General features: G+C 41.6%; 1 protein-coding gene and 1 long non-coding RNA gene across 2 annotated transcripts in view; both read right to left on the reverse strand.

The window, feature by feature from the left end:
- apolpp (retinoid- and fatty-acid binding glycoprotein apolipophorin) overlaps window positions 1-24,732 on the reverse strand; it is a 31,517-nt gene that overhangs the window by 1,022 nt on the left and 5,763 nt on the right. The window contains exons 2-25 of the mRNA XM_018024003.2: window positions 17,673-17,699; window positions 17,399-17,583; window positions 16,969-17,151; window positions 12,162-16,685; window positions 11,589-12,089; window positions 11,205-11,391; window positions 10,894-11,110; window positions 9,237-9,529; window positions 8,947-9,135; window positions 8,644-8,867; window positions 8,061-8,550; window positions 7,783-7,967; window positions 7,478-7,698; window positions 6,810-7,368; window positions 5,353-5,594; window positions 4,729-4,972; window positions 4,149-4,385; window positions 3,729-3,862; window positions 3,299-3,435; window positions 3,039-3,222; window positions 2,795-2,933; window positions 1,777-1,965; window positions 962-1,207; window positions 587-784 (exon numbers count right to left, since the gene is read on the reverse strand). Of these exons, the coding sequence (XP_017879492.1) occupies window positions 587-784; window positions 962-1,207; window positions 1,777-1,965; window positions 2,795-2,933; window positions 3,039-3,222; window positions 3,299-3,435; window positions 3,729-3,862; window positions 4,149-4,385; window positions 4,729-4,972; window positions 5,353-5,594; window positions 6,810-7,368; window positions 7,478-7,698; window positions 7,783-7,967; window positions 8,061-8,550; window positions 8,644-8,867; window positions 8,947-9,135; window positions 9,237-9,529; window positions 10,894-11,110; window positions 11,205-11,391; window positions 11,589-12,089; window positions 12,162-16,685; window positions 16,969-17,151; window positions 17,399-17,583; window positions 17,673-17,699 (9,935 nt within the window). The remainder of the gene's footprint in view (window positions 1-586; window positions 785-961; window positions 1,208-1,776; window positions 1,966-2,794; window positions 2,934-3,038; window positions 3,223-3,298; window positions 3,436-3,728; window positions 3,863-4,148; window positions 4,386-4,728; window positions 4,973-5,352; window positions 5,595-6,809; window positions 7,369-7,477; window positions 7,699-7,782; window positions 7,968-8,060; window positions 8,551-8,643; window positions 8,868-8,946; window positions 9,136-9,236; window positions 9,530-10,893; window positions 11,111-11,204; window positions 11,392-11,588; window positions 12,090-12,161; window positions 16,686-16,968; window positions 17,152-17,398; window positions 17,584-17,672; window positions 17,700-24,732) is intronic.
- On the reverse strand, window positions 20,270-22,571 carry LOC113464293 (uncharacterized). The gene is made up of 2 exons (XR_003389131.1): window positions 22,472-22,571; window positions 20,270-22,387 (listed from the first exon to the last, which is right to left on the reverse strand). It is a non-coding gene; the product is annotated as an uncharacterized LOC113464293 (long non-coding RNA).

Genomic DNA, 24,732 nt, shown 5'->3' on the forward strand with positions numbered 1-24,732 from the left:
TTCTTGTAGAGGACGACGAGATCTACAATTTCCATATAAAATTATTTCGCTAGCATTAACAGTTGACGAGTTATTGACGAAAAATGAAAAAACAGTTTTTTGCAAATTACTCGTTAACTACTGACACTAGTAAGAAACTTTTATACAGAAATTATAGATCTCGTCGTCCTCTACAAGAAAGGTCCTATGCAATTTTCCCGTATCTCCAAGGGTTTAGGAGTTATTGAGGAAAAACGAAATTTTTTTCCAAAAGTTCGCCGTTTCGTCGCTGGGATGGTCAGATTTTGTCAACATCAATAAAATGCCAATTAATCATACTTAACTCGTTAAATATCGAAATTGGAAGAAGAATGAACTATTTTTAATTATAGCAAATGTGTTTTTCTAAGGTACATGAACTTTTGGTATTGACTATATAGCCAATACATCCTTAAGAATGATTTCAATCTACGTGAACATTCGTATTTTCATTAGATTTATTTTTTAATACAACCCTGAAACAAGCGAAAGTAAAGATTCCTATAAAGAGTGATAACGAGAGGATGTAAAATATTGTAGGAACGGTTTTGGGAATCAGTCTACTTACCGGTGTTTCCTTACGGCCAACGATTTTACACTCGGCACTTCCGGTGAGACCATACTGGTAGTTGCACGCGCAATCTTTCTCGAGTTCTAAATTAGCGAGGTCTTCGGCGACCTTCTTTGCGGTCACTGCGACGAACTGCTTCTTCTGGTTCGGTTTCGCATCCAAGAAGTTGTCGGAGCTGAACGTCGCGCCGCCAGACTGTAACACAATTATTTCAGATAAACTCTCTCTCTCTCTCTCTCTTTCTCTCTACCCCTCGATTCTCCCCGATTTCAACGACGCGGCGGCCACCATTCATCCGCGCCGCGTGTTTCCGTTCTCTCGCTAGGGCTAGGGTTCGTAAGAATAGACGAGGGTCACTTGTTGAACACTTACCAGAATCGCGAAGTCAGCGCAGACGTCTTTGACCGCTGGGGAGAGATTGCTCTTCATGTCGCTGTTACCGACGAGAGGTTTCTTCTTGCTGTCAGCGAACGTGTACACGGTGTCCTGGTCATATCCGACGATATTTTGTTGCGCTTTTCCTGAGACGGTTAGCTCCTTGGGGAACGATATGTGATAATAGGTAAGTCCCAAGTCGCGATAGATCTTGTGGCCCAGTAGAATCCTCAATTGTTGCAACTGTAAAAGAGACGGTCGTTTAGAATTGTCCGATTACTAACAAAATAGGTTAATTAATATTTAAAAATTATACGTTCATGGAGTCGAGTACACGTTAACAATATTTTATTTTCAAATTTAATATATTTTGTCATATATTGTATAATAGTAAGAGGATTAATAGCTTTAATGATTTGATTTGTACGATAGAGGTCTGTCGATTCTAGTGAGCTCTGATTACTCGCTAACGACTGTTAATTACTAAATTGCAGCCAATAGCTCTTGACTCACGGCGTGAACCCTAAATTGCTATTGTTAGCGCAATTACGGCTTCCTTCTAATCCGCTCCTTCGAAACCCCTAGATCAACAAGGATGCGAAGAGCAAGAACGCTAATCTCTGTGTTCTAATTATTTTAAAGCAGTAGCGAATTTTTTATCTAATGTCTACTGCTTGATTATTTCATTCAACAAGGAATATCGGAATATTACATATAATTTCTAACGTTGCTTATAAAAGGATCGACTCCGTTTCAAATGTCACATCCTATTGTCAGTATATTTGAACTATCGTGGCAAAGGTCGTGCTTACCGAGATAGGAAGTGGGCTCTTTTCACAGGGGTTAGCGATCACGCCAATTACGGCCTTGGCCGCTCCTGGTCTGAAGGGATAGTGAATCGCCGCCTCGTAAGCATCGGTCAATCGGAACGTGCCCAGTTCGACGCTCAATTTCTGTTGTAAATACTGGAGCTTTTCCTCTATGCTGCCATTCTTCGCTTCCTGGAAATCATTATTTTCTTGTTTGACGCACGCAAGCAACGCCCGATAAAAAGTAGCGGAGCTTATAAACTATGCTAACGATTAACTAGACGTAATGAGAGAAAGAAATGAGGAAAAAAGGTTTCCTCTGATACGCGGAAAAGATATAATCGTGATCGACATTAAATATGAATTAAGTTGAATATTCATAGAGCAACAATCTGGATTCTATTAACGAACGCAAACAATTTTCTTGTAATGAGTAATGGAAACTTTTTACGCAGCTGAGAAGTGTTGTCGCGCTTGATGAATCGACTTTGAGTCATGGCGAGGAAAAAATTGTAACAGACGGTGATTCAACTTCTCGTTGTTTAGAAGGGAGTAAACACGTTGTACGCCGGCCACGTGGTCGTCGAACATGTAGTACGCATCAAATACGTAAACGGAAATGTTAATGATGTTGGTGAACGGCGATGCGCAAAAACGTTCGCCGTCGCGTCAACCAAGCGATTACGAGTGTAACTGAACTCCCGATTGATCTTAGCAGTTTTTCCGTTACGTCAACTTGCATTTACCTGGCGCTCGTTTAATTCCACTTAATCTCTGATGATACAGGTAATTAATTCAACGAACAAGTTCTCCCTAACTAGAATTTTGATACCTTCTCTTATATATATATATATATGTATAATTTATATCTCTGTTTTTTCAAAATGATCCGTTGCACGTATTTCATCCACCCTCGCATTTGAGTAAAATCAATTCTCTTACTCCGTTTCTACTTTTACTACTTAGCCGCGGGAGGTCGTAATTTTCTAGACGCGATACTTTAGTGAAAGTAGAATTGTACCTGGTAAGTAATGATCGGTTCCGGCTCGTAGAATTTCATGCTCTTCACCTCGCCGTCGATGTTAGTGTCTCCGTTCAACGTGTAATGCTGCGGCCACTTCGTCTTTTCGCTGAACCCGATCAATCCAATATGCACGTCTCTGTAAATTACATGGATTTTTACATATCATTCACTGCGTCGGGCTAAAACGAAATGTTGTTTCGACTTAATGTAGACAATTTTCATTTCGTCAAAAGATACTCACGAAATTCCTTGTTGTTTCAATTCTTCTTTGAGCTCGGACATCAACGGGGTGATCATTTCCTTGAATACTTTGTCATTCGGAGTCTGTTGTTCCACGACGAAAATTATGTCAGCCTCTTGCTTCGGGATCTTCACGCTGAACGTGTCGCCGATCTCGACTTTATTTGCTCCCACTTTGCAATTCCCTGAAAAGAAACGCGAGAGTATTAGTCTCATGCTCGTGTTCGACACGGGATCAGAGTTAGGATAAAGGACACTCACCACAAGTGGGTGGAAGATTGGTACTCATGATTCCCTTCGCGTAGCAAGCCATGTGATATGCTAAGGTCATCAAGCAAGAATTTTCCGCTGTGCAGGCGTCGCGATATTGAGCCGGATTAACATAGTTGAAGCAAGAACTGTAAATATGTATAGCTTTCGTAAATTCTGAGTAAATGCCACAAATGATATTTTCTTGATATAAGAAGTGAAAGATGGAAGATTATGTACTCTGTTTATAAAGTTGCTTTGTCAAAAAATGGATAACTGGATTATAATTATACATAACGATATAATAATTAATTACAATTAATATAAATTTTAGAAAGAACGAAAATTATATATTTATATAATGAAATAGTAGATTCGTAAAAATTAGAATAGGAGCCTAATGGATATTTAATTAAAAGTAACAAGGATACTGATTAGTTACCTTAGGGGTGAATTATCACTAGTGAAGTACTTCGTACAAGTTGGATCACGTCCCTTTGGTTCTACGGCAGAAGCAGCTGGACAATCTGATTTCAGTTTATATGCGTTTCCGAAATCGCTACCGCTTTCGGTGATCTAACAACAAAAAGAAGAATAATGCGGATGATCCATAATTCTGAAATGACTCGTATTATAATTTATTCATTCATCATAAAATTTGACAACGCGTTTTCTCTTTCTACGAAAATAATATTTCCTTTTGACAAAGGGAAATATTCATGAAATCCAACCCTAACGCGAACAGTTGAACGTTTCCCTTTAAAGATTGGAGGAATGATATTTCGGGTCGCGCGATTTCCGCGAACGGCTTCCGTGAGTGGGAACGGCTTTTAGGTTCACTATCGTGACACAAGACGCATACCTTTCCGGAGGGCAAAGTATAGTCGTCGTACGGCTCGTTGTTGCCGTCGCCGAGGAGGCCGCGGAGCTTGCCGTGGTAGAACCCGGAAACGTGGACAGCGCAAATCATAGGTGACTTGTTCGGGCACGTAACGCGGACACCGTAATCAGATTTGATCGTGGCGAAAGGCTGCAGCAGGTACGCGTGCAGGTTCTTCGTGTTCGCTGGATAATCGCTCGGTTTGTTGTTCACCAGAATCTGCAACGGAGATTGCGTTCATTATTCGGTTGCTAACTCAATTGTCTAGGACGCAGCTAAGTGCAGTTTAATAGTTGGATAGATTACTCGTCTGTCATGTAGTGAAGAGTCTTACGAAAGAATTAAGTAACGTTAACTAGAGGATCATCACGCGAGAACTCGTTCGTTTAATGCCTGTCTTATCAATTATAACAATTGCTGTCTTTTATTAAGTCATGTAATTCTGCAAGTTCTTTCGTTCAGATCACAGATTAGCAATTTGTTCTTGACGAATTACGGATCTCTCTCTTTTATATACGAATATCATTGGTTGTAGGGTATCGTATCGGATCTTCCCACTCACGTTTCCATTGTTCTTGATCGTCATGCTTTCCTTCGGTTCGGTTACTGTCACACTAATTAGAACTCCATTGTTGAAGTTTCCTATAACGGAGAAATTTCCATCTTGCATATCTTGTGCCAACACGTAGGTGCAAGTTCCAGGCATGTTCAAATGGCGTCCATCGAACGTGAAGAAGTGTCCGCCGTCGGCGACGATTCCCGATTTGGAGAACGGTGGTATGATGTCTTTCGGGTCAAGAGTCGGTCTGAACATATAGAATTTTTAATATGATTTTGTTCTTTTAGAAGTATTTTAAATTTCTAATTAAAAGATACAATTGGACAGATTGAGTGTTGTTAAAAATAATGTTTTATAAACAAAAGGGAAGTTAAATTTCTGCGGCGCAATCGTCATAGCGCGTCCTTCGTATGGTAATAGAACGGAAGAAGGCTGACGGAAATTATATCAGAGTATCCAACGTAATTTGCATTTGTCGTTTTAATTGAACCGGCTTTGTGGTGTTATAATAATTAATACTGGCGAGCAGATATTCGAGAGGGTCTCGTTTCGTCGTAAGCCGGGCGAGAAACAAAGGAGAGCTTGTTGCGTATGGTTAACGAGAGTTTATTTATCGAAATTACTTACCTGTACGTGTAATACAGATCCAAAGGAGTCGGTAGCTCGCCGTTGCGCAAGAGGTTCAAGATAGAGATTTTTAGGGTGGAGACGCCCGGGAGTTTGGACAAAAGACTGAAATCGAGCTCTGGGATCTGGACGGCTTCCAACAGATTGTCCAGTGTTACTTGCTTCTCCAACAACGGCAGGATTGAGTGAATGGCACCCGCTAAACGGGCGTAGATATTCTTGAGCTCGCTCATCTCGTCAACCTATGATCATTTGAGCAAATTAATTTAGATCGATTCGATTAGAGAATTTTTTAATTAGATAAAATAGACAAACTTTTTATACTATTTTCTTTCTTGTAATATACTTGAAATATAATTCAAATTCTGATTCAGCGCAGCGTTGTCATGTCGAAGGATTTGTGCGATTTTTAGGAGAGTAGTGGCGAGTTGTCATTTGTAGGGCATGAGAGAGCATGAGCGAGAGCAAGGCAAAATAAAAGAATAATAGCGATGGAACGAAGTAACGATGGTAGAAGAGGAGAAATCCCTTGCGATTGATTTTCCACGGCAACGTTGATCAAACGTTTAAATATGAAAAATCATACCTTCTCGCGTCTGCCGTGCTTCACGACGTATTGACAGATGGCATCGAGGAAATCCTTAAGCTCTTCCGTGGGCAAAAGACCCTTGAAGGCCTTGCACAGTTCTTCGATCGGGCCCAGAATGGCTTCCGGTACTTGGAAGTCCTTCAGCTGTTCCAGCTTTTCTTTGAATACCTCGAAATCCTCTGGAGTCCCTTTAGCGGTCAATGCTTCTACCACTTGCATGATCGGTTCCAATCCCTTCTTGGCGAACTTGCAGATTGAGTGAGCCACTTCTGAAATCACGCTTACCGCGTCCTGTATTTCTTTCTCATGTTGCTTGATAATATCCAAGATCGCCGTGAGATAAGCGCTAGCGACTTTCATCGCTGCGTCGGTGATTTCCACTGCTTGGCCGATTATCTTGTCGACCGATTCCTTCAGCGACGGATAGACGGAGTTCATGGATTTTTTCACGTTGTTTATTATTTCTTGTAAGGCCTGATGCAGCTTTTCCAAGTCTTTAGTGACTTGTTTCATAGTTTCCGCTACGGCTGTGACTATCGCTCCGAAATACTTGTTACTACAATACGAATAATTGTTTTTTACAACACGCTCAGCGTACGATATTATTTTTTATATTGGTGCTACATGGTTTTAATANAATTCAAATTCTGATTCAGCGCAGCGTTGTCATGTCGAAGGATTTGTGCGATTTTTAGGAGAGTAGTGGCGAGTTGTCATTTGTAGGGCATGAGAGAGCATGAGCGAGAGCAAGGCAAAATAAAAGAATAATAGCGATGGAACGAAGTAACGATGGTAGAAGAGGAGAAATCCCTTGCGATTGATTTTCCACGGCAACGTTGATCAAACGTTTAAATATGAAAAATCATACCTTCTCGCGTCTGCCGTGCTTCACGACGTATTGACAGATGGCATCGAGGAAATCCTTAAGCTCTTCCGTGGGCAAAAGACCCTTGAAGGCCTTGCACAGTTCTTCGATCGGGCCCAGAATGGCTTCCGGTACTTGGAAGTCCTTCAGCTGTTCCAGCTTTTCTTTGAATACCTCGAAATCCTCTGGAGTCCCTTTAGCGGTCAATGCTTCTACCACTTGCATGATCGGTTCCAATCCCTTCTTGGCGAACTTGCAGATTGAGTGAGCCACTTCTGAAATCACGCTTACCGCGTCCTGTATTTCTTTCTCATGTTGCTTGATAATATCCAAGATCGCCGTGAGATAAGCGCTAGCGACTTTCATCGCTGCGTCGGTGATTTCCACTGCTTGGCCGATTATCTTGTCGACCGATTCCTTCAGCGACGGATAGACGGAGTTCATGGATTTTTTCACGTTGTTTATTATTTCTTGTAAGGCCTGATGCAGCTTTTCCAAGTCTTTAGTGACTTGTTTCATAGTTTCCGCTACGGCTGTGACTATCGCTCCGAAATACTTGTTACTACAATACGAATAATTGTTTTTTACAACACGCTCAGCGTACGATATTATTTTTTATATTGGTGCTACATGGTTTTAATATTATTATAATATCTTTTAAAAATACTTACAAAGCAGCTTGGACCTGCTTTACGTTCTCGTCGGCGTTGATCTCGTCCTTCATTTTGTTCAATTCTCCTTGATAATAATCAAGAAGCGGCTTCATATTTGGTGATGCCTTCTTCAGGTGATCTATGAAATCTTTACCTTCCGTCTTTACTTCTTCCACTATATAATTTTGTAGATCTCTTTGCTTTTGAATCAAATCTTTGTTGTCGTTCTTTAGGAACTCCTGAAAGAATTGAAATCAGTTTATAATGAGATTACGATTTTTATAGTGTAATTCATTTCATTTCACACGTCAGGCGATAATTACCACTAATTTAGCAATATTTTCTTTGCTGTAACCGAATTCCGGTTTGAGGAATTGCTTTTCGTCAAGGTGGATCAAAATGTGGAACAGGTTGCTTTTCGCGCCTTCCTTATAGGTGTCCGCGTGAATTTCTGCCTTTTCATCAAGAACCACTTGTCCGTTGATGCTCAATTTGCTGTTAGGCTTGTCTAAAATTAATGGGACAAATTGGAAAAATATAAAAAAAGGAATTATAAAATGTTAAACCGTACGGAGATGGTCTATCCTTTAATTAAGCTCACCTTTTCTATAAGCTTCGAATTTGACTGAGTTCCAACTAATCTCGAACGTCATTACTCGCGGCGTCTCGCCTAGCAGGGACAATTCCCTGTTTAAGTTCAGAGCATTCTTTGACATATCCATCTTCCACTCATCTCTGAATACTTCTTTGTCAGGCAGGGTGATCAAAGCGGATACTTGTTTTATATCGGCGGAATAGTAAATGCCCATGGTTTTCGGTTTCTGATTAACATCGTTGTACGTGATGGAATTGCCGAATTCTAACTGATTCAAGAATATCGCCAAGTGCGATTTCAAATCTAGCTTCAATTGTTGACCACGGCTGTTCACTTCGATCGATCCAGTTATGTTAATGCCCTTTTGAAGCCGTTCTCGTTCAATAAGCGCTGCGATAGAAATTCTCTGTGATTTCTTCGCGAATACGTCGATGTCCAAGTTGAGATGCAATGGATGCTCGCTACTGCTGTGAATATTTCCTTTCACTATCATATCCTGGAAAGGAAAATCATCGTTTGTCGCATCTTCGTTTGACTTTTGTGAAAAAGCAGATACGCAGGGATTGCGCAGTTATCGGCATTGATTTACCTTGGGCTGGGTTGGGTACGTGAATTTCGTTTCACCGCTAAGAGAGAAGCTCTTGTCGATGTTAATGTCTCCGTTGGCAGATAGACTGGTCTTGTCGGATGGCTTATTCTTCCTGTCTAAATACAGGGACAAATCCAGTTTGTACGATGCGGTTTGTTTACTCTTAGGCAGATCGTACGTCAGGATGACGGCAATTTCACGAGAAGGCAAAGTCAAGATTGAAGCTGATGAGAAAACAATTTTAATATGTTAATTCCAGACAAACACGGAAATTGTTTCGATTTTTTCTTTTAAGTTATTTACCTGATTCTTTAGGATTAATATATGCGTGGTAAGTGTACTCAGATTTGTCTTTCGACGAGTGAAGATAGAGATTCGTGGTATGATCGAATATCGGGTTTTTCAGCTCGGTGTTGGTCTTCAACCCGAATTCGGCGGGCACGTTGAACTTCTTCAGGTCGACTTCCACCGTTATTTGGTGCCTCAGCGTAGCTGCAAATAAACGCATAGAACGATTACTAAAAGTTCTCGCATTATTCAATCTGAAAGTGTACTAACATCAATTCTAGTAGAATGTATGGATTAATACTTACGTTGAGCGTTGAAGATTGATTGAAGTTTGAACTGAGCGCAGTCTTTGCTTTGCTCGCAGTAGCTGTTGAACACGTGCACTTCCTTATTAGTGAGCTTCAGTTCGCCTACGATAGCCGACGGTCCGAAGTTCGCATTCAACACCATCGCGACACCGATTTCGCCATCCTTCTCCTGCGTCAATTGTTGGCGAGTGTATTTGAAGGAGGAGCTCCTGCTGTTGTCGCCGATCTTCAAGTTTCCGTTACCCTCGACCACGATCTTTCCGTCCTCGTCATGTTTTTTGTAGCTCGTACTGCATACACAGTGCAATATTAATCTCGAAACGATCAGAGCATTACAGAAATAATCGAGGTTGCTTTTGTTTTTAATTGCAGTTTACCTAGCCGACGATTGAACCGACTTCTTGAAGATGGAACCAGTCCACTTAGTCGCGAAACTAAGAAAAAGGATACTCAAGTTTAATTGCTCTGAATTGTACTTCTGTCTACTAATTGTCTGCCCTACAATTACGGTCCGAACTGCATTTTTCGCTAGTCTCTCAATATTTAGATCGTTACGCCAATTTTATATGTGACATAGAAGGAGGTAGAATAATCACATTATTTTTATAAATAATGAGTATGCATCTGTTGATGGACATATTCTAAATTTCAAACTTTTGTGGACTGGTTCCTTTCTAAAAAACGCAACTCAGTTAACTTATAATTAATTAAATAGTAATACCTTCCGGTTACAATGTTTTGACCATCACTAGTGACAGTGACTAGGACTCTCTTTCCGGCTTTTGCTGTGGGTTTATTCGCGATCTCGGCGTGGATCTTACGATGTTGTATCTTATCGCTATCGAAGTTGACATTAATTATGAAATTGTCGATGCTTTCAATGTCTACATGCGCATCGGCTACCGCGAAACCTTTGGGAGTGTCCACTTTCCATTCGCCTATAATTTAACATAATAATAATAATAATAATAATTAGAATATGCTCGCAGTAGCTGTTGAACACGTGCACTTCCTTATTAGTGAGCTTCAGTTCGCCTACGATAGCCGACGGTCCGAAGTTCGCATTCAACACCATCGCGACACCGATTTCGCCATCCTTCTCCTGCGTCAATTGTTGGCGAGTGTATTTGAAGGAGGAGCTCCTGCTGTTGTCGCCGATCTTCAAGTTTCCGTTACCCTCGACCACGATCTTTCCGTCCTCGTCATGTTTTTTGTAGCTCGTACTGCATACACAGTGCAATATTAATCTCGAAACGATCAGAGCATTACAGAAATAATCGAGGTTGCTTTTGTTTTTAATTGCAGTTTACCTAGCCGACGATTGAACCGACTTCTTGAAGATGGAACCAGTCCACTTAGTCGCGAAACTAAGAAAAAGGATACTCAAGTTTAATTGCTCTGAATTGTACTTCTGTCTACTAATTGTCTGCCCTACAATTACGGTCCGAACTGCATTTTTCGCTAGTCTCTCAATATTTAGATCGTTACGCCAATTTTATATGTGACATAGAAGGAGGTAGAATAATCACATTATTTTTATAAATAATGAGTATGCATCTGTTGATGGACATATTCTAAATTTCAAACTTTTGTGGACTGGTTCCTTTCTAAAAAACGCAACTCAGTTAACTTATAATTAATTAAATAGTAATACCTTCCGGTTACAATGTTTTGACCATCACTAGTGACAGTGACTAGGACTCTCTTTCCGGCTTTTGCTGTGGGTTTATTCGCGATCTCGGCGTGGATCTTACGATGTTGTATCTTATCGCTATCGAAGTTGACATTAATTATGAAATTGTCGATGCTTTCAATGTCTACATGCGCATCGGCTACCGCGAAACCTTTGGGAGTGTCCACTTTCCATTCGCCTATAATTTAACATAATAATAATAATAATTAGAATGATAATAAGAGTGTAAGAAAATTGTTCATATCAATTTTATATATTGTTGATTAATTTACCTTTGAATTCCTTGTCACCGAGTTTTTGTATCTTGGAGAGAATTTCGATCTTTCCCATTGGACAAGTGTATGTCACGTGGAACAAGTTGTTGGTATCCTGGTGCTGGATCTCACCGTTCAAAGTGAACTTTTGAGCTTCGACATTGGATTCGCAGTTAAGTGTCATTTTATTCTCATCCTTGAATCTCTGCATAAGTAAAAGAAAATTGGAAATTAAACAAGAAATAATGATTATTAAGGAAAATACCGATTTTTTTAAACTTTGATCGTTGATAAATTTTATTAACTTCATCGAAACCTAATCAGCCAAAATATTTTTCTAATGCTTCTTTTGTCGAATAAATAAATGTTAGAAACTTTATTTAGATATTTGTTACAAAATACCTTGTAAACGAGATTGAGATCGGCGTCAGGCAGTCTGGAGTCGTAGTTGCCATTAGCTTTAACGTTGACAGTGATCACTTTGGGAAGGTCCTCGCAGTTAGCCTCCACCTTGATCTTTTTCTCTCCGTAATTACCGTTCAGATTTAGCTGATGAGTCGCCTTTTCAGGACTAGAATCGCATTTGTAATTGCCGCTAAGTTTCAGAGGAGCAAGATCCAAAATCTTCAGACTGAGCTTTCCAGTGCCTTCGTTGGGCACCTCGGTCTTGGTGGGTGATAACAGTTTCAGGTATGTCTCCAATTCGATCGTTTTATCGGTGTTATACGTCAATTTCAAGGTTTCAGTGTCTTCTACCACAGGTTTCTCTCTTGAGTCCAAATAACTTGTGGAAGCCTCCAGTTTCAAGTTCTTCAGTTTCTCGATTGGTAATTTCACTTCTATGACTAAGGTTCCTTTGTTAGGTGTGTCGATTTCGTTCCCCATCTCCAGACCTCCAGTGCTCTATAAGACGACGAATAATATTAGACAATTAACATAAAAATCTTTCAAAAATCAGATATTTTTATTTCTTACCATTAATGAGAGATCATCGCCCAAGGATGAGGAGACTGTGTACTGTCCGTCTTTGTCGTCATGGGTCAAGCCAAATTTAAGCTGGAACTTCTTCGGTATGCATGATCCTTCAAGCGCGATGTTCAGATTCTTGATTTTCTTGTTACCCTTCGGCTGGTTCTTGCCACTCCACGACAGCGTCAAGTCCTTTCCATCGGTCTTAACCAACTTCACTTCGGCCTTTCCTTGGAAGGTGTACAACTGAGGATCAAGATCCTTAACATCGAGCGTGTAGGCTAGTTTCCTCGATGGTCCACCCTTCTTTTCGTGGTCGATCAACTGGCTGGCCACCTGTATGTCGTATTTACTATCCTTGTTCACGGAATTGCGTTTCAGCTTGTACACCAGGTACCGTTTGTTAGGCAAAGTAAGATCGATGTCTAAATCTAATTGACCGTTGGTCAAGGTTCCCTCCAGTTTACCTTTGCCGTTCAATTCCAACTTGTAATTCAGACACTCTAGAGTGTTCTTGCTGTCAATAGAGTTCTTCTTGATGTCAGAGATGGTGGACAGTTTGATGCGTTTGCTCGGATCCTTTTCGGCGTCGTAGAATAGTTCCACGTTGCCTACGTGCTCGGTGCCGGAAACCGCCAAAGTACCAGTGGCTTTGATCTTTCGGTTGATCTTGGGAATGTCGATGTTCAGGGCCGCGTCACCCTTGCCCTTCTGATAGGAGAACTGACCGTTGACCGTTATCAAACTCTTCAAGTTCAACGACAAGCTGCCAGTTGGATTATCTGTTGGTTTGACGTTCAACAGGAAGTCTATGTACTTAGTGCCGTCTACTTTAAGAAGTGCTCGGGAGTTGACGAGCTGCGAATTAGCTTCGAGGACGGTTTCGAGTTTTACTTTACATCCGTTCAGATTAGCGTCTCCGTCTAGCTGGACATTTAAATTAGTCTTGCTAACATCGTAAACTACTATCGCATCGGCCTCGTATTTCTCGCCCGATTTTAATTTCAACGAATTCGAGAATTTGCATTTCTGCGGCTCTACGATAGAACGTTTCGATTTCAGTTCGAAACCCTTGTCCATCACCTCGACCTCCAATTCTACATCGTAGTCACCGGGTTTCTTCGTGTCTATTTTGGCGGAGAGCTCAGTTCCAAAATTGAAGTCCAGGTACTTCGCCTCGATATCGGTGCTGATCGACTTGCGAGTAAGCTCTCCGTCGAGTTTCAATTTCAAGTTCAACGCTTTGTAAGTTAATTCGTTGCTCGTGGACAATTGAAGATCCTTCGGGTTGTTCATTTTATACGCAGCTTTCTGTATTAACGATAAACGGTTGGTTTCGGATTTCTGATCGGGCCCGTGGACGAAGATCAGTTTGTGATCCAGATCCTGCGGTCCCTTCTTGTATTCCCATTGCAAATTGAACGCGATGTTAGGATCGGCGGATGGCACGCAGGAGACGGACAACTTGTAATGATCAGCGACTACCTTCTTTCCGTCAACTTTCAGAGCCAGGTTCTTATCGCCGTAGCCTAGCTTCGTGTCTACTTTCAAGGAACTGGGACTCCATATAACAGAACCGTCGATGATGACAAGTTCTTGTCCATTAGCGGTCAGAGCTACCTTGTCCATCACGTATTTGTGACCACCATCGCTCACGTCTATGGTACCTTGCACGTTGTACTGTTGTCCCGGTTTCATTCCAGTCTTTGCGCTAGCCAAATTCGCGATATGTTCCGGTAATTTGTACTCCAGTACTGGCTTGTATTTGTTTCCATTCGCCAGCACTCCGATACGACCGTAATATTCCATTTGATCGTGGGAGACGGTCAACGTCAGAGTACGTTCTGGCACAGTATTTTTAAGTACAGCCATTGCGGATAATTTTTTGATGGGCGAGTCCAGGATCATTTTGGCGTATATGTCGGGCTCGAGGCCAGTCTCCAAAAGGAACGATATCTGCTTATTGGACTTTCTGCTTATCGTTTCCAATAGAATCTCGAAGGAACGTTTATTGTGACTTTCAGTATCGAGCAAGATTTTGAAGTGATACTTAGTGACGTCGTTGCTCTGCAGGTTGACAGCGAATTTGGCTGGTCCGCTCAACGGGAACAACGGTTTCTGTTGCACGTTGTATAAATCGTCGTAGGGCAACATGATCTCTCCGCAAACGGTCAGACCGAGGACGGTGGATAATTGGTCGAAGCAGTCGGAATGATCCTTTCCTTTGCCGAATTTAGGAGCCACGTATTTATCCCCAGAACCAGTAGTGAGTAAAACTTCGCTGCTGATGCTGATGAGTTCTTGCTTCTTTTTGGGAATTCCCAGGTTGACGTCGATACCCTTGCCGTTCAAAATTGACACAGACAAGTCCGTGCTCGTGGCTGTGTGAAGAGTGCCGACGATTTTCATACCGGATTCAACTCCAGGCGCTTGCACCACCATGTTTCCAGCTATCTGGATGGACACGCTTGGTTCCATCGCGATTCGGAACTTGGCATTTTCTGGGTCGTCCAACATAGTCGATATGTCGACTGAGCCATCGGTTTTCAGGCGAAGCGCGCTCGTCCCAATGATTCCGAGGTTCAAAGCGCTTCCCAGACCAGTCGGATACACCAACTCGGCGTCGAGGAACTGAAGATAGTTCTCGAACTCGTAGTTCAAGTTCTTGGCTATATCGAATCCTTTGTCGAGTTTCTCGAACAGCTCCTCGATGATCACTTCCGGGTCCACTTTACTGATGTCACCTTGGTAGCTCAGGTAAGCGAGTTCAACGCCGAACATCTTCACCGAGAGGTCAACGTCTAGATCATCGTCGACTTCGTTACTCCTCAGATGCACGTTCTTCGCGAAATTGTCCAAGTCCGCCTGTTTCACTTCTCGTTTACTTCGCACAGTTTTATCGTATTTTTCCTTGATGTACTTGCTGATCTTTTTACCCGTGTTGCTCTCTTTCAAATCCTTATAATCCTTCTCCCAAACCTTCCCTTTAGGTCCGAAGTAGTGCTCGATCACCTTGTCTAAATTCTCCACGCGAGTGTTCAATTCCATGAGGTTGAAGTTGCGCCCGAACAGCTCGACGGTCATGTTAAGGTTCGTAGAACGCGGCACAAAGCTGTCCTGACTGTAGATCACGTTGCTTTCAAGGGTGGAACCGACACCGAACGCGTCTATTTTATACGACAATTCGTTGTTGAAGGAGAATTTTCGGAAATCCTCGGGGAATTTGGTTCGCGGTTTGAGAAGTCCAAGCTGATTCTTGGCTTCCAATTTTTCGGGGTCCGTCGACGCTCTCAGATTCCTAAGGTGGCTCTGGATGAAAGATCCGACCTGATTGACGGTCTCCTTGTCCAGAATCTCTTTCAAGTGATTAGCAATGTGCGGGCACGGGCACGCGACCAGTGCGAGGTAACTCTTAATCCTGACTTCGCTGTCTTCCTCTCGATCGCCCAAGATTTTGAACAAGATGTTCTTCCATTTCATCGAGCACCTGTTCGGCAGAGCTTCGGTGGCGGCTACTCGTACGCGGTTCCTCACGTTCTTGTCCGCTGCGATGTTCGCGAGTTTCTGCAGCGTCGCGTCGTCGAGGAACTGGGAGTTGCCCAGAGCCTTCAACGCGGAAATGATTAGGTTCTCCTGTTCCCTGGTCTTGGCCTTGCCGTTGCCGACCTTCTCGCGGATCTTGTGCACCGCCTGCTTTACTTCCGGCACGTTCTCGCAAGGATGTTGTTGACAGTATTTGCCGATCACCTGGCCGACTCCGAGGTAACCGAGTCGAGGCAGGTCGGGCTGGTCCAGCAACGACGTAACGGCCGACACCGAGGGCAAATGCACGTGACGCACCAACGGCAAGCTCGCGTAGAACATCAGAGCCGAGACACCGGTGAGTTCCTTCTTCTTGATTAACTCCACTCCGACTTCCGTTGCCTCGCCGGTTCCTGCGCGGAACAGGGCGTCCAACAGTAGTTTCTTATCCGTGCCCTTAGCTTTTTGGTAAACAGACATTATGTCGTTCTTGTTGCTCAATCGTATTACTTTCACCAAATCCGCGACTTTGGCGGCCGCGTCCGGCTTCACGCCATTGGCTACTTCGTCCTTGGCGGCGTTCAACGCATTACTCAGGGCTTTGGCAGACGATTTCATCACCGGGTGCGGAGCTTCGAAGATCAAAGATTTCGGAACGGACACGGCCCCTGGCGGGCTGTCGTCTTTCTCGTCCTTCAGGGTCAGAGTGGTCTCGACGGTGGTCTTGGCACCGGCGTTACCGTTGCTGAACGGTCTCAGTTTGTATGTTTCCTTGGTGACAGCCTTGTTCAGGACACCGTTTTTGAATCGTTGCTCGATTTCCTGGTGGGAAGCGAGAAGCGGTGAAGACTTGAGCCCAGCTACCGTGTCCATGTTACCGGAGATCAGACCCTGGTTCACGTTCTCGCGGAACGCGCACTGCTCCAGATTCCTGTTCTTGTTTACGATCACAGATTCACCTTCCTTGCGGAAGTTGAACTCCGTCGGGCAAGATCCCATCACGTCGATCTGGAATGAAAATTTTCAATGATATTCATTGTTCATCTTGAACATTCTTCAGTGAATACTTCGTCATAATGACAGGAGAATGGAGAACATATTCAATTTATATATTACTGTTTGCATTAGTGATTTGGAATTTTTTTGTGTCGAATTGGAAAAGGACATACGTGATTTGATAAATTAGGAATTCTGAGAAGCATGTTTAGAACCGAAGTCTGTCATCGAGTTACTAATGAAGTAGCGATTTATGACTTGAATTTATTTAAACGAATTACTTCAGGAAACGAACCTCGTGGTGTGTCGTAAAACCGCTCTCCCGCATGATAGCCGATTGGAACATGGAGACAACTGCTCTTTTGATGTTAAGAGACGCTTGGGAGTCACCCGGTTGCGTGCAGAGCTCCGTGTCGATGTGACCATCGTGGTAATTGAATTGGACTGTGTACTTCTCGATGTCCGGCAACGATGGTGCCTGAAACACATGTTTTTTCATCAGCATACTCAAGTACGTGCTATTTATTTTATATAATTTCTAAAAATACACTTCCGACAATCAACTCTTCCATTAATCCAAGTTAAATATCTTCAACAAATTAAAATCAGTTCAAATGTCTTTTACTTTCTCTTTCGGAAGCTGTATTTGACTTTGATTGAAATACCGTAGAGCATGAGTTTTATTATCTGGTTCTAAAAATTAGGAAGTATAATTGGACAGTTACCGCGCCATTAATCTGTACGTCCTTCAACCATAGCTGATGGACGCAGTCCGGTTTCACGGCCATTTCTACGGTGGCTGCCAGTTTAAGGGATGCTTCTTCCTTCGCGTCGGTGACCGACGTCACCGACAAACCGTCCAAACTGTACACATACGTTTTCCCTTCGTGATACGCTTTGTTTGGTTGCACTAATCAAAATAGAGAGAAAACCACATGATTAAAATCATTGCTCTGTTATGAATATCATTAATGATTTATCAAATTCAACTTGACTTACTTCCACGGCAGCCAATTGAGCATTTCACTGAAACATAAAGAAGAAGACATTGTGTTACAATGCAAACCCATCTTTGTTAATTAAGCTATCATTTTTATGATAAATGACGAAATTCATAACCCGGAGTCATTTCTGACCTATATCGATATTTTCTAGCTTGTGAGAGGCGAGGCATCTCACATACACTTTTCTGTCATTATCTAATACGTTATCGCTTTTGAGACGAGGAGTTCGGCACATTAGGGTAGTTTGACAGTGTTTGATTAAAGAAATATTTTAAATTAGGAATTCAAAATCTTTGATCATCGATCAAATAATTTGAATTGTAATAACAACAAAAGACTTCGCAGAGACAGTCGTCCGAGCGTTCCCATTATTGGTGTTAATTAACTTAATTGTCGTAATTTATTTCATCTGTGGACGACGTCGGCCAATTTCGGTAATGAGATTATAGGGTGAATGGGGTTCAGCGTTGAATGAAATCGGGCCCGGTCTTTAGATCCACTTGAATTTCTTTATTAATGGGGTCAATACAGTCGGCCCCATCGAGATTTGTTTCGATGTCGCCGCATAAACACCGGTCCAGGGCCCGACGTATTGTAATAACGTGTGTAACAGCATAATAACCAACGGGAACGACGCCAATCAGGCGAGGCAACAACATAATAACCCCATGCTAATCATATCGTAATCGACGGCAATATAATAACGAAGACAATGAAACGAATACCCGTTCTACCCGTCGCGTCGCGTCGTCGTTCGCCGACAGTTTCATCGAAATTAATCCGTCTCTACCGTTTAATCGTGGGCCTAGTAGCCTCGGTCTGGCCACGGAGTTTCTAGACTCCCTCGAGGGCCGTTCTTTCGTTCCTACGGGATGGACGGCACGCGATGAAACTTTCGCGTCGTTTAAAGGTTTTTGGCGCGTGACCGAAATCCCGGCTCGTCTCGAGTCCATTCTGATAAATCGACTACAGAAGAAAAAGAAACGCAAGAACCAGCTTCATCTTTCGTGCGAAGATGCTCGCTCGATCGAAATTCCGGCCGAGAACGCGGCTTATCGTTGGATCACCGGCGTCGTGCGTGAAATTTCGAATTTCATCTCGGTAACTCGGTTTGCAAACTGGAGATGAGATAGCGTCGTCGAGTCAATATCTGATAGCGTCGCGCGGCGGGTACTTGATGGAACGGCAGAAACCTGTAGTAACGTTTCGTCGACACGTTCCAGGAAGTAGATGAGACGATTATGTCGTAAATAAATTAAACGAAATTCTTTTTTTTTTTCCCTCCCCGGGTAAGAGTACTTATTAGAGTACGGTGATGCGAGCGGTAGATAGGAGGATAAACGGGGCGGAAAATATGCATGGCGAAGGGTTTTATGAAAAGTTTTCACGCTGAAGAAGCTACCGTCGTCGAGCTACTTTTATCCTGTTCTTTATCCAGCATGTAGATTTGCACGGGATAATAATGTAGGAGAGTTGATAACGTCATAGGAAAATGCACGCTTAACAGGCTTACGCCGGCTTCATTTGCGTAAGAACTTTTAATAACTCTTGTTTCTTTTATCGTGCAGCCTTCATTTCATTTTGTTCTCTTTATCTCAACCATTTTTTTGCTTTCTCACGGTTAAGCAATCTCCTGAGCATCTACCTTAGCGAGGTTGAACACTTGAACTTAATATTTAAAAAACTGGCTTAACAGAATTCATTAAATTTTTTTATTATCACCGTACTCACCACTCTGATTCCTTCCAGCTTTACATAATGGAAAGTACCATAATTAATCAGCTACAGTTCGTACAGATTGTTTCTGTTTGCTTCATTCCGTATGAACGATAGTTAGAAACGTCTGAGATAAACATTTTCTCGTCTAATCATTTTTGTAATTATTGAACAGTGAAGTTTCCGAGGTTGGTGAAGGTCGCGATAAAGACTACGCGACCGATAACACCCGATCCCTTGTGGTGCATCGATACGCGCCCGTCAAATGACCAAGATAAAAAATCTTATTGACTTCATTTTACAATCGATAACATTTTTGCGCTCCGATTGAGATACCACGGGGAGCGAAGAAAACGAGACGTATTTATGCAGGGAGGTTGAACCTCATAGTAAGGTCACGCCGATAACGCGATAATCGCTGACTCGGCTGACCCCCGATCTTGAAACGCTTATTTTTAGTCGACCAGCTGGATGCTGGAACGGGAAGATAGCTACTTTAGCAATTGCAACTCGTGCGATTTTCAATTTTTAATGAAAAAAGGCATTCGTGGAAAAACAATCTTCCTAACAAAATTATATTTTTATATTATTTCAATAAAACAGAATTCCCAGAATAATTAATTCATTAAAACTTATACATTTGATGACGAGTTCATTAAAAATTTCCATCTCAAATAATTTATCATTAATTATAATATCACTCGGATTTTAAAATGTACGTCTCATGACAAATCTCTAACGTACACGAAATGATAAAATGGATAAACCAATCATTTAAAATAATAATTTTCAATTTATCCCGTGTATACTTAATAAAATTGTACTACAAAATTGAACGCGAACGACATGTAGTTCGTTATAATATTTCCTCTTTTCTCTACATTATGTGCAATTTCAGAAGACGCTGGTATTATTTTGGAATGGTACATGCTGGTACTGCTCCCATGAGGTAAATAACGCAACGTCGGCACTCTTTTGTAAGAAAGGTCATGATAAATTACGATAAAGAGTTCCTCCGGTCTTCTGAACGTTTCCTGTCACGTAGTGCCACGCCATTTTTCCCTTTTACCGGATCCAGATTGGATTTAGCTAGAATAGAGTCCGCCGCGTCGCGACGGTCAGAGAAGATTGGAATTAATACCGATCCTCGGTGTCGTTCAATCCTATTCCCCAATCAGATACTTCAGTCCGTATAATCATTGTCCTAGCATTTTCTTTTCTTTTACCCGAATTGTTAACTAATTCCTTTATATTGTGTATTAGAAAGCAAAAGCTCTTTGTCTCTTTGCAAGTTATAAAAAGAGTTATAACTATGAGTAGAGTATTTCTGTATTATATGATATCAATCAAGACACAGTTTCTGATAAGAATCTACTTTTGAGGTATAGACAGATGGAAATGATTTGTAGTTCTGTATATTATTAGAGTTAAATAGGTAGAATGAACTTTACTGATTCATTTAAAAATCACCCTCCAGAATGAATTTCAGCAAAAAGTTTAACACTCTGTAAAAATTGATTAAGTATACTCCCCCTCGAGTAAGTGATTCTTGTTTTGCCTGACGTGCGTGGTTGTTTAAACCATTATTATTTACCGATACTGCACGACAGCGTCGAGGGGAGAATGAATCTTTCATTGTTTCATAATATTTCCTACGTTCCTTTTTCGTTCCCATATCATTAAAGTATTTTCAACGAACACTTGATCCCTCGAGGACTTTAATAATTTACTTAGAAGTACTGTAAATGATCAAACTTCAAACAGCAGACATTTAACATGTTTTATGAAAGAATCTCCTGACGGTGAATGCAAAATTTAATTGTATTTCGAATTCTTGTTTCCTATATTAATAATTCCTGAATTAATGAGTTCTGATATTTGTAATTCCAAGTTTTTCTTTATTTATACAAATGCATTATTTGTGCAATTACTAATTGACGTAATAGAAGTAACATAAAAATAAATGTCTGGATATCTTTTTCTTAACGCGTTGTTCAATTACGGTGTTATCAATTTAGTGACCAACGGAGAATAAGCAATTTTTTCTCGTCGAATCGGGACACGATCTTGAAACGAAGCTTTTCTTTTTAACGGTGGCACTGACTTCCGCAAGGGTTTCCAACGTGCAGCAGGCTTAAAGGACTACGCGAATGGGGCGGCAAATTAATCGAGCGACCGCAATCGCAATTTCTCGCTCTCTCTCTCCCTGCAATTGCTCTTCCATCATCCGATTATCAGAGATTCGCTCGGCGTCGCGTAATCGCCGCGGGGTCGCGCATGAAAATTGCAAGTGTCACGCGCGGGCACTCTCCAGTGCTTGAAATTTCAGTCCCTTGGAAATTCTTGGTGTGATCGCCACGCGATGCCGAGCCATTCCCGTTTTCGTGTCGTGTTTCGCTCCGCGCCGGAAGCGCCGCGCGCTGATCGGATGACTCAATACAATAAGGCATCCAGATGAAATTTCCTCGAGATAAGAGCCTTGCAGGCGAGAGCTTTCAGGATAAGACTCAAGAATATTGAATGTTCGCAACGCGGAGGATGATGGTAGAAATCTTGCAGCTTATGGAATCGGGAGAACAGCACGGTACAATATTTCTTTGGGCCCCTGAATGAATAAAAACGAATTACCGAGCTTAAACACGTTTAAATTTGTAATTTCCAATTACGATCATCGATTTAAAATTGTCTTCTACTTATTCCTTATCGTCTAATCATATCTATGACTGACTGAAAATTCTGTAATATTCTATATACACAAATCTGAAATCGTTTTTACTGAAACTGCTACTGTACCAACGTTGTTTGTAATATCAAGCACGAAACGAAGCAGTTACCCAATTTTATTGGGAGCAAATGCAATGACTGATCAAAGATTTTTTTTCAACGGGGGTGTATATGACGACGCAACCGACCGTATATCTTGTCTGTTTTATTGGGAAGTAGGGACGTTCAGATCAGATCAATTTACCAAATGTCCGGTTGAACATGGGGGACCTGTAATCGTTTCAATGATATAGACCTCGTTCCAGCCGCTTATGTACCGCAAGTTATGTACATATACTAATATTATGTACATACATGTGTGCATTAAGTTCAGACGATTTTAGGTATCTTCAGTATTATATCGGTGAAACAATTATCATTGATCGTTATTCTATGTTTCATCTACGAATATCTAAGTAGCATTGATTATACTTTATTTATACAAATGCATTATTTGTGCAATTACTAATTGACGTAATAGAAGTAACATAAAAATAAATGTCTGGATATCTTTTTCTTAACGCGTTGTTCAATTACGGTGTTATCAATTTAGTGACCAACGGAGAATAAGCAATTTTTTCTCGTCGAATCGGGACACGATCTTGAAACGAAGCTTTTCTTTTTAACGGTGGCACTGACTTCCGCAAGGGTTTCCAACGTGCAGCAGGCTTAAAGGACTACGCGAATGGGGCGGCAAATTAATCGAGCGACCGCAATCGCAATTTCTCGCTCTCTCTCTCCCTGCAATTGCTCTTCCATCATCCGATTATCAGAGATTCGCTCGGCGTCGCGTAATCGCCGCGGGGTCGCGCATGAAAATTGCAAGTGTCACGCGCGGGCACTCTCCAGTGCTTGAAATTTCAGTCCCTTGGAAATTCTTGGTGTGATCGCCACGCGATGCCGAGCCATTCCCGTTTTCGTGTCGTGTTTCGCTCCGCGCCGGAAGCGCCGCGCGCTGATCGGATGACTCAATACAATAAGGCATCCAGATGAAATTTCCTCGAGATAAGAGCCTTGCAGGCGAGAGCTTTCAGGATAAGACTCAAGAATATTGAATGTTCGCAACGCGGAGGATGATGGTAGAAATCTTGCAGCTTATGGAATCGGGAGAACAGCACGGTACAATATTTCTTTGGGCCCCTGAATGAATAAAAACGAATTACCGAGCTTAAACACGTTTAAATTTGTAATTTCCAATTACGATCATCGATTTAAAATTGTCTTCTACTTATTCCTTATCGTCTAATCATATCTATGACTGACTGAAAATTCTGTAATATTCTATATACACAAATCTGAAATCGTTTTTACTGAAACTGCTACTGTACCAACGTTGTTTGTAATATCAAGCACGAAACGAAGCAGTTACCCAATTTTATTGGGAGCAAATGCAATGACTGATCAAAGATTTTTTTTCAACGGGGGTGTATATGACGACGCAACCGACCGTATATCTTGTCTGTTTTATTGGGAAGTAGGGACGTTCAGATCAGATCAATTTACCAAATGTCCGGTTGAACATGGGGGACCTGTAATCGTTTCAATGATATAGACCTCGTTCCAGCCGCTTATGTACCGCAAGTTATGTACATATACTAATATTATGTACATACATGTGTGCATTAAGTTCAGACGATTTTAGGTATCTTCAGTATTATATCGGTGAAACAATTATCATTGATCGTTATTCTATGTTTCATCTACGAATATCTAAGTAGCATTGATTATGATATTTCATTCGCAATTACAAAATAAGAATACTCTTGAGTTTTAGTATTTAAGTTATATTTTAATTTAATAGAATTTATTTATTTGTATAGTTGTTTAAATCGTCTACCATTTTTTCAAGTTCGTATTATTTTGTTTCTTATAATTTTTAAAGTACAAAATTTGAAACCGTGTTATTAAATGATTAGATATTAATATTTGAAGATTATTCAAAACAAAAAAATATAGATGAAAGTTAATTCCGAAGTATGAAAACTTCAAGAAGTTGTGAATGAAATGCAACACTGAGCGAGGGAGGTTTGTGCAACGATAGCATTAGGCTGGTCTCTTTATCGATTAGCTATTCAGCGCAATGTGTCTTCATTACCGGAATTATAGTCGTTTAAAACGAAAGTTGGGTCAGATTGTGAGGCTAAGCCCGAGCGGAGTGCGCCGAGGTTCGGCTGTAATTTACGCCACTTATAATTCTCCGTGATACATCGCATCGTTTCAAGCGAGCTTTCGCGTGTTCACCGCGTGGAAAACTACACGGCTGCGCATCCGCTTATCGCCGACAGTTATAACAGGTCGTCTGCCTGCAGTCATCTAGTCGCGACGAAAATTCATTTGCACCGCATCGAGTCACTCGAGACGGGTTTTCAACGGGATCCACTCCAGTTTCTGTCATCCAATGATAGATTTCCCGCTTGGAAGCGTACATGCCGAGAGCTTTTCAGAAAATAAAAATGTTCCGTCGAGAACAACGACTTAAACAATTCTACTATTGTGCAAGTTCCATTGTTTTGATTAATCGCTTTAGTGAAGGCCTGCAATATGTAAGACGATCAATGCTTCTTGTAGAAGAACTA

The sequence above is a fragment of the Ceratina calcarata genome, unplaced genomic scaffold, assembly GCF_001652005.2.
Source record: "Ceratina calcarata isolate Rehan_Ccalc_2016 unplaced genomic scaffold, ASM165200v1 scaffold117.2, whole genome shotgun sequence".
In the NCBI taxonomy this organism is placed as follows: domain Eukaryota; kingdom Metazoa; phylum Arthropoda; class Insecta; order Hymenoptera; family Apidae; genus Ceratina; species Ceratina calcarata.